General features: G+C 45.6%; 1 protein-coding gene across 1 annotated transcript; it reads right to left on the bottom strand.

Moving 5' to 3' along the window:
- Window positions 1-362: 362 nt before the first annotated feature.
- LOC119925372 (putative olfactory receptor 14L1) lies at window positions 363-8,955 on the bottom strand. The gene is made up of 5 exons (XM_038743449.1): window positions 8,816-8,955; window positions 8,607-8,718; window positions 8,404-8,517; window positions 1,017-1,156; window positions 363-711 (listed from the first exon to the last, which is right to left on the bottom strand). The coding sequence occupies exons 1-5, from the start codon at window positions 8,953-8,955 to the stop codon at window positions 363-365; spliced, it is 855 nt and encodes a 284-aa protein (XP_038599377.1).
- Between the last annotated feature and the right edge of the window lie 986 nt (window positions 8,956-9,941).

Below are 9,941 nucleotides of genomic sequence, written 5' to 3'. Positions count from 1 at the left end.
AGCTTCATAATGATAATAATAATCATGATAACTGTTAAGCACTTACCATATGCCAAGCACTGCATTAGATAGGGTTTGTTGGGTCAAAACACAGTCCTTACCCCACACAGGCTCTCAGGAGAGAGAATTTGCATTTTATCCTCATTTTACAGATAAGGAAACAGAGGTAGAGAAAGATTTACTGACTTTACCAATGTCACATTGCAGATGGTGGCAGACCCAGGACAAGAATCCAGGTCCTCTGACTCCCAAACCAGTGCTCTCTCCACTAGGTCACCCAGAAAATGCTGAGGTAAAACCATTCTGGAGTGAAGACTGGTTAACTTAAAGCCATGCCAGGGCAGTCCGTGGAGAAGGACCGTTTACCCGATAGATGGTTTCTTCTTTGGAAAATATTTTGGCCATATCAGCCTTCCCATCACTTCCTTAATGTTCAGGTTCCTAAGGCTGTAGATGAGGGGATTAAGGGTTGGGGGCACCACAATACAGAACACAGACACCAGGAGGTCCAGTGCAGAGGAAGAATCTGATATTTGCTTTTGGTAGGCAGAGAAGCCAGATGTGAGGAACAGACTGACGGTGACCAGGTTGGTTAGGCAGGTCGAGAAGGCCTTGGAGCTGCCCTCCACCAATGACATCCTCAGCATGGCTGAGAAGATGCGCGTGAGGGAGCCCACGATGAGCATGAAGCAGAAGAAACCTAAGCAGATGCTGATGGCTAAACACAATCTTCTGTGACATGGCCAGTGGAACATGCAAGTCTTAACAACTAGGCACCATCTCAGAAGAACTGGTGCACAGTGTTGGGGCCACAGAAGGATAGAGAGAAGATGCTGGCTGTGTATATGTTGGCACTCAAACAGCTGCTGAACCAAGAGGCAGCCAACGTGCGTATACAGGCGCCGTGGGCCATGATGATCACAGTGCAGGGGGCGGCAGATGGCGACATAGCAGTAATGGGCCACCACCGTGAGCAGAGCCAACTATGATCCAGTGTGTAAAAATACGAAGAATACCTGGCATCGCAGCCCAGCAGAGTGATGGAGTTGACATTTGTGAGTGAATTGAAGATGGACTTGGGGACCGTGATGGGGATGTAGCCGAGGTCAATGACCAACAGGTACTTGAGGAAGAAGTACATAGGGGTGTGCAAGTGCTGGTCAAGGGTGGTGACGGCAATGATGAGGAGATTCCCCATCAGGGCTGCCAGATAGACCAGAAGGAACAGCGCAGTGTGGATCAGCTGCCACCCCCTGACGTTGGAGAATCCCAGGAGGAGGAGGACTTATGTCACCGTCATGATGTTAGACATGGTATGGGACATGTCATGAGCTGCCAATGAGAGTGAAGAATGGTGCAAAGTCAACTTCCCAAACTGAACATCTTCTGAGTCTACTATTAGGGTTTGGGAGTTTTCTGCAGAAGACCCATAACCAATCTTGAGAACATTTATAATGTTATGGGGTGACAGGAAGCAGGAGTGCATTTTGGGCCCAGATACAACAGCAAAAAATAATAATTGAGGTGTCTGTTAAGCTCTGACTGTGCGAAACACAGTTCTAAGTACTGGGGTAGATACAAGATAAACAGCATCTCACAAACTAAGTATGAGGGAGAACAGTTCTTAATCCCCATTTCATAGGTGACGAACCTGGGGCCTAGAGAGGTTAAATGACTTGTTAAGATCACCCAGTAGGTAAGTCGCAGAGTCAGGTTAAAACTGAGGTACTCTGACTCCCAGCCTCGTAATCTTTCCACTAGGCCATGCAGCTACTGTAGTGATACTCCTACTCACACCATCTTCAGAACCTACCAAATCACCTCTCCTCCAAGTAGCCTCCTCTGATTATACTCTTATTTCCCCACTGTATTGGCCTTCTCTTCTATTTCATCTATACACTTGAATCAGTACCCTTTGAGAACGTTTTTTCTCACTCCACCACAGACACACATCACTTATGGCCATATCTTTAGTTGATGCCACTTCCACTATTTGCAATTTATTTTAGCCCCTGTCTCCCCAACTACTATGTTAGCTTCTTTTTATTTTTAGGGTAGTTGTTAAGAGATTACTGTATGTGCCAAGCACTGTTCTAACACTGGGGTAGAATACTATTACTACTAATAATAATAATGACATTTGTTAAGCGCTTACTATGTGCACAGCACTGTTCTAAGCGCTGGGGAGTTACAACATTATCAGGTTTTCCCACGTGGGGCTCACTGTCTTAATCCCCATTTTACAGATGAGGTAACTGAGGCTCAGAGAAGTGAAGTGACTTGCCCAATGTCACACAGCAGACATGTGGTGGAGCCGGGATTCAAAGGTAATCAGGTTGTCCCACATGGGGCTCACAGTTTTAATCCCCTATTTTACAGATGAGGTAGCTGAGGCACAGAGAAGTTAAGTTACTTGCCCAAAGTCACAAAGCTGACAGGTGGCGAGGTTCCTTGAGCACAGAGGTCATATGCACTGTAATTTTCCAAGCACTTAGTACAGTGCTCTACACGTAGTAAGTGCTCAATTAGTATCATTTCTTTATTGATTGATCTAAACATTAGGGTCTGTATCCTTTAAAAATTTTGATTTTCACCTCACTCCCAGTCGCACAGAACTTTGTCTATACCCTTATACTCTGCTGCTTCCCCTATCTGTAATTTATTTTAATGTTTGTCTCTCCTACTAGCCTATGAACCCCTTAAGCGAAGGGATCATGTCTACCTACGTTACTGTATTGTGCCGTTCCCGGTGCTTAGTACAGTGCTGGAAACCAAAAAGTACTTAATAAATACAATTAATTGAGATATGATTCCAGGGACATTCCAGTCTTATTTCCATGCCAGTGAGTCAGCAGGTATTTACTGTACCCTCCCACAAGGCAAATCCACTGTCCTTCATTGACAGGGATCATGGTAAAAAGTAGACCTCCTCTCAAAATCTACACCCTCAACAATGCTTCCAACCCAATCTTCTACCATTCACTTCCCAGTGGTTTCTTCTACATTGCTCACAAACGTGCTCACATATCCCCTATCTTAAAAACAAACCTCTTTGTTCTGACAACTCCCACCAGCTATTGTCCTATCTCCCTTTTACCATTCCTTTCCAAATTCCTTTGGCAGGTTGTGTGCTTCTTCTTGATTCACTCCAACCTGGTTTCTTCCTGCTTTGGTCCACTGAAACCCGCCTTCTCAAAGATCACCAGTGATCCCTACTCTGCCAAATGTTAGCTGTGTGACTTTGGGCAAGACACCTAACTTCTCTGTGCCTCAGTTACCTCATCCGTAAAATGGGAATTAAGATGGTGAGCCCCCAGTGGTACAACCTGATCGACTTGTAATCTCCCCAGCGCTTATAATAGTACTCTGCAGATAGTAAATCCTTAATAAATGACATTATTATTAGTGTTATCATTGCCTTTTGTCAAACACAAAAGCCTCCATCCTAATTAACTTTGACCGCTCAGCTGCCTTCAACACTGTTGACCACCCCCTTCTTGTGGAAACATTATGCTACTTTGGCTTCACTGACACACCTCTCCTAGTTTTCTGCTCCTTTCCGATTTCTTTCACAGGTTCATCTGCCTGCCACCCTCTAGACGTGGGAGAACCTCAGGGATAAATTCTAGATACCCTTTTATTTTCCGGATACACCCACTCCCTGGGATGATGCATTTGCTCCCATTACTTCAACTTCCTTCTTTTCATGGATAATTCTCCAGCCCTGACTCTCTCCCCATCATTTTCATGTTTACTCTTGCCTTCAAGACATTTCCATTTCAATTTCTTACTATCACCTCAAAGTTAACAAGCTCAAAACAGAACTCCTCATCTTTTGCCCCAGACTCTGTCCTCCCCCTGTCTTTAGGATCACTGAACACACCACTATCCTCCTTGTCTCACAAATATGTACCCTTTACAGACTGTACCATCACGGACATCTCTCTCATTTAACCCACATATTCAATATGCCACCAAATCCTGTTGGTTTTAGCTTCACAACACCACTGAAACCCATCCTGAACTCTCCATCCAAACTGCTGCTATGTTGATCTAAGCACTTATCTTATCATAGCGTAACTTGATGACTGCAGCAGCCTCCTGGCTTGACCTTGCTGTCTTCAGTCTTTCCCCGGTCCAGTTCATAATTCACTCTGCTGACAGGAACATTTTTCCAGAAAAGTGTTCAGTCCACATCTCTCAACTCCTCAGGAACCTCTACTGGTTTCCCATGAACCACCACATCAAACAGAATATTTTACCATCGACTTTACAGTGTTCAATCGCCTTGCCCCCTCCTACCTTACCTCCCTGATTTCCTACTACAATCCAGCCAGCACATTTCACTCCTCTAATGTCAACCTACTCACTGCATCTCAAACTCATTTACCTCACTGTCAACCTCTCACCCACATCATACGTCTGACCTGGAATGCCCCTACCCTTCGTATCTGACAGACGATTAAAGCCCCCAACTTCAAAGTCTTATCACAAGCACATCTCCTCCAAAAGATCTTCACTAACTAAGCCTTCATTTCCTCTTCTCCCACTCCCTCGGAATCATCCTTGCACTTGCATTTGTACCCTCTCTTCACCCCTCCATCAGCCCCACAGAAACTATGTAATTTATTTATTTATATTAACGTCATTTTCCCACTCCAGACTGTAAGCTCGTTGTGGGCTGGGGATGTGTCTGTTTATCGGTATATTGCACGGTCCCAGAAGTTTAGTACAGTACGTCGCACACAGCAAGTGTTTAATAAATATGATTGCTTGAATAATCGTTGATTGGCCTCTTCTGTCCTCAAAAATCCCCAGTGGTTGCCCATCCACCTCCACAATGTTTACAAATGCCTTGGTTTCAGGTTTTAAATTCTCAATATGACCTGTCCTCCACATCTAACCTAGCTGATTACCCACTACATTTCAGGCTACATGCTTCACTACTCTAATGCCAACTTACTCATTGTACCTCTATCTTGTCTAGCTCACCTCTGACCACTTGTGTACATCCTGCCTCTAGCCTGGGACTCTTTCCCTGTTCATATCTGGCAAACGATCACTCTCCCTATCTTCAAAGCCTTATAAGAATCACATCTCTTCCAAGGGACCTTTCTCTCTCAAGCCCTCGTTTCGTCTACTAAGGAGCAGAGGGTGGTCTCTCCCCACATCTTATTGATAACTTGTGTTTAGCTCAGTATTAAGTATCGTGTTTGGCATGAAGTGAGAGTTTGATCAACAGCATGAATTTCCGGAGGAATTCACTGACCTGGGGTGGGCTCGTTCTTAATTGCACCTGCTGCTCTCCTCATCCTGTGAGTCTGCAGGCTAACGATCACGTCTTGTGAAGGTTCGCTAACTGTAAAATAATTTTGATATTAAGCACCGTAGATTTTCTCCTGGGGCTGGACAGTTCTGTGACTGGCACACCCTGGGTCACCCTAACGTCACAGAAGTGGGAGCTGTACAAACCCAAAGGGTCTCCAGAGTTCAGACCCAGGCCAATGGGGCAGGCCACCTGATTTCCCAGGGCACAGCCAGGGAGGAACTTGTTCTGCCTTCTCCTCAGTCTCTGATTGACCATGATCACGTGATACCTCAGCAACTTGAAACCAACCCAACAGACACAATCCTGGCAAAGGGATGGCAAGGAGGGACCATGACACTTTCCCACCAGACTGAAAGCCTCCTGGGGGTCAGGGGCCATGTCTATTATCTCTACTGTACTCTTTGATTGCTTAGTACAGTGTTCTGCCCACAGTAAAGGGTCATCTAGTAGGTTTGATGTATTGATTGATTGATTTATGAGGACATCCTATTACACAAGCAGTTTTCAGATGCAGATCCTGTCTAGATCACTGTGCCTGTATTTTGAACCCCTCTTCACTGACTAGTAAACCTTGGAAATATCCTTGACTCCTCTCTCTCTCATTCACCCTAAATATTCCAATCCATCACTAAATCCTGTGGATTCCACCTTCACAAGTTCTCTAAAATCTGTCCTTTCCCCTCCATCCAAACTGCTACGACATTAATCCATTCACTTATCCTATCCTGCCTTGATTACTATATTAGCCTGCTTGCTGACCTCCCAGCCTCTTGTCTATCCCCACTCCAGTCCATACTTTACTCTGCTATCCAGATCATTATTCTACAAAAATGTTTAATCCATGCTTCCCCACTCCTCGGGAAACTCCAGTAGTTGTCTATCCACCTCCACATCAAACAAAAACTCCTCATTATAGATATTAAAGCACTCAATCACCTTGCCCCTCCCACCTGACTTTGCTATTCTACAACCCAGCACACACAATTTGCTCCTTTAATGCTGAGCTTCTCACTGTAACATGACCTTAACTATCTCAGCACCAACATCTTGCCCATGTACTACTTCTGTCCTGGAATGCTCTTCCTCCTCATATCAGACAGAAGATTACTCTCTCCACCTTCAAAGCCTTATTGAAGGCACATCTCCTCCAAGAGGCCTTCCCTGACTAAGCCCTCCTTTCCTCTTCTCCCTTTCCCTTCTATGACACCCTGACTTGCTTCCTTCATTCATCCCGTGATAACAGCAGACAGCATGGTTCTCGGTGTGTGCTGCAGGGCATAGGAGCTCAACTCAAACTGCAGTTTGTAAAGGAGAAAAGGAGGCAGCCAGGAGCAAACTGCTGTGGCAACCCGGAGATGCCCCATTTCAGCAAAGGCTATTGATGCTGGACTCCTTGGCACCTGGGGTGGGCGGACACCAATGCTGTCTCCACAAGAAACAGCCCAAGGCTCCCCTCTTTGACACGGATCCTGAACCTGAGGAAGCCAAAGGTAGCACAGAGTAACAAGAAGCAGATAAATACAGGACAACCAGTCGCACAATAGAGAAATGACAAAGTGTCCTTTTCACATCTGGATGGACTGGAGATGGAAAACCACACTTTAACATGAAATTCTCAGAAAGGCCATGGGGATGAGGGAGGCTGATTTGTGCTAATGAGGATATCCTCATACTAGAAAATTCAGCACAGAGAGATGATAAATTTCAGGGTCGATTGAAGTGAGAGAATAGGGGGTCTACAGGACACAGTGTGTTGAGTTCATAAACACGACCCCTGACCTCAAGGAGCTCAATTTTACTACCAGAAAGTACTCGACTGCCATTAATTATGTGAGCGAGACCCCAGAGATGATGTTTACTGATTATATTTTATTGTACCCTCCCAGGTGACTAGTAAGTGTTCAGCACACAGTAAGGAGTCAATAAATATTATTGACTGATTGATCAAAACTCTTCTGGGTAACTGCAGTTGGAGCTTCTTAATTTGATTCATTCCACTATGACTGTAAGTTATTCGAGGAAAGGGATTGTGTCTACCGATGTTATTATACTGTACTCTCCCAAGCACTTGGTACAGTGCTCCTCACACTGTCAGCACATAATAAATACCAATGATTGATTTGGAATGGTATTTATTGAGGTCCCCCTAGCTGCAATGCACAGTATGAAGCATCTGGAAAGGTAAACAGAAAGGACAGATATGTCATCTGCTGACTAGGAGTTTACACTCCAACAACAACAAACGGAAACAGATCTATTGTAGATTTTTCTACTCCATCTCTTGTCCTCAGAATTCTTTCCACGTTTTTCAGCAAACCCTCCGTTTGTGCTTCAGGCTTACTCTCACTCTTCATTTGTGAGGAAGATAGAGAAAAGGGGTAAGTGAGAGAGAGGTAGTGTAATCAAGGAAAGTGGAGAAGAGAGGAGAAGAGAAACAAAGATGCCTCTCACAGTAGTAAGGCATGGAGTGTGTAGGAATTGTAGTCTGTACTTTCCTGGACCCCTCCATGGAGCATTCATGACGACTGGTCAAGATATCAAGCATCATAATGATAATAGCAATCATGATATCTGTTAAGCACTTACCATATGCCAGGTACTGCATTAGATATAGTTTGTTGGGTACAAACACAGTCTTTACCCAAGCATAGGCTCTCAGCCTAAGTAGGAGAGAGAATGAGTATTTTACCCCATTTGACAGAGAACAAAACAGAGACAAAAAAAGTTTTACTGACTTTTCCAGTGTCACACTACAGACAATTGCAAGCAATTGCAATTACAGACAAGAGCTTAGTACAGTGCTCAAGCGATTAGAACAGTGCTCTGCACACAGTAAGCGCTCAATAAATGCGATTGAAAAAAATTGCAGACCCAAAACTAGAATCCAGGTCCTAGGACTCACAGACCAGTGCTCTTTCCACTAGGTCACCCAGACAATGCTGAGGTAAAACCATTATGGAGTGAAGGCTGGTTAAGTCAGAGCCATGGTCTGGGCAGTCCGTGGAGACGACCTTTGATCTGATAGGTGGTTTCTCCTTCGGGAAATATTTTGGCCTTATCAGCCTTCCCAATACCGCCTTCGTTTCCCGGCTCCTCAGGCTCTTGATGAGGGAATTAACGGTAGAGGGCACCACAGCATAGAACATAGACAGCAGCAGGTCCGGTGCAGAGGGAGAGTCTGATATTGGCTTTAGGTAGGCAGAGAAGCCAGATGTGAGAAACAGAGTGATGACGACCAGTTGGGTAGGTAGGTGGAGAAGGACTTGGAGCTGCCCACCACCAATGGCATCCTTAGAACGGCTGAGAAGATGCGGACGTGGGAGCCCACGATAAGCACGAAGCAGAAGAAATCTAAGCACATGCTGATGGTTAAACTCACATCTTCTGTGCTATGGTCAGTGGAACATGAAAGTATTAGCAACTGGGCAGTTGTCACAGAAGGCCAGGGAGATAGGATAGGAAAGGGAGAAGGTGCTGGTTGTGTACATGATGGCACTCAAACAGCTGCTGAACCAATAGGCAGCCAACATGCGTACATAGGCCCTGTGGGACATGATGATCTCATAGTCCAGGGAGCAACAGATGGTGACAAAGCGATCGTGGGACATCACCGTGAGCAGGGCCATCTCTGTTTGCAGCAAATAAAATTAAGAGGAATATCTGGGCAGCCCAGGCAAGCAGAGTGATAGAGTTGACATTTGTGAAGGAATTGAAGATGGATATAGGGACTGTGACTGAGACGTAGCCGAGGTCAAGGATGGACAGGTTCTTGAGGAAGAAGTACATGGGGGTGTGCAAGTGCTGGTCAAGGGTGGTGAGGGCAATGATGAGGAGATTCCCCAGAACGGCTGCCAGATAGACTAGAAAGAACACGTGCTGCCAGGTAGAACAGGAGGACCAGTGCAGTGTGGATCAGCTGCAACTCCCGGATGTCGGAGAATCCCAAGAGAAGAAATTCTGTCACCTTGTGAAGACATGAGATGGAGCGGGAAAATCTGAAATAGATCTGTTTCCGTTTGTTGTTGTTGGAATGTAAATTCCTAGTCAGCAGATGACATATCTGTCGTTTCTGTTTACCTTTCCAAATGCTTCATACTGTGCATTGCAGCTAGTGGAACCTCAACAGCGGGCTCACAGTTTAGAAAGGGGATACAGACATCAAAACAAAAAATATTAACAAGATAAAATAAATAGAATAAATATGTACAAGTTAAAAAAAGAATGAATAGAGGAATAAATACGTGCAAGCATATATACAGGTGCAGTGGGGAAGGGAAGGAGGTAAGGCGGGGGGGAGGGGGAGGGGCAAGAGGGGCAGAGGAAGGAGGGGGCCCAGTCTGTGAAGGCCTCCTGGAAAAGGTGAGCTCTCAGTAGGGCCTTGAAGGGAGGAAGAGAGCTAGCTTGGCGGATGTGCGGAGGGAGGGCATTCCAGGCCAAGGAAATGACGTAGGCCGGGGGTCGACGGCGGGACAGGAGAGAACGAGGCACGGTGAGGAGATTAGCGGCAGAGGAGCGGGCTGGGCTGTAGAAGGAGGGAAGGGAGGTAAGGCGGGGGGGTGAGGTGATGGAGATACTTGAAGCCGAGGGTGAGGAGTTTGTGCTTGATGCGTAG

This window comes from Tachyglossus aculeatus, chromosome 3, assembly GCF_015852505.1.
Source record: "Tachyglossus aculeatus isolate mTacAcu1 chromosome 3, mTacAcu1.pri, whole genome shotgun sequence".
Classification (NCBI taxonomy): domain Eukaryota; kingdom Metazoa; phylum Chordata; class Mammalia; order Monotremata; family Tachyglossidae; genus Tachyglossus; species Tachyglossus aculeatus.
The sequence above is the reverse complement of the archived record's forward strand: the minus strand, read 5'-3'. Positions and strand labels throughout refer to the sequence as shown.

Bases quoted from the DNA above. Each gene is read 5' to 3' on its own strand.
- LOC119925372 (XM_038743449.1), bottom strand. From the start codon at position 8,955: ATGGCCCTGCTCACGGTGATGTCCCACGATCGCTTTGTCACCATCTGT. The intron at 8,719-8,815 runs GTACACAACCAG...CACTGACCATAG, and splicing joins AGCTGTTTGAGTGCCATCAT to CACAGAAGATGTGAGTTTAA. The intron at 1,157-8,403 runs GTATTGGGAAGG...ACCCTTGACCAG, and splicing joins GGAGCCGGGAAACGAAGGCG to CACTTGCACACCCCTATGTA.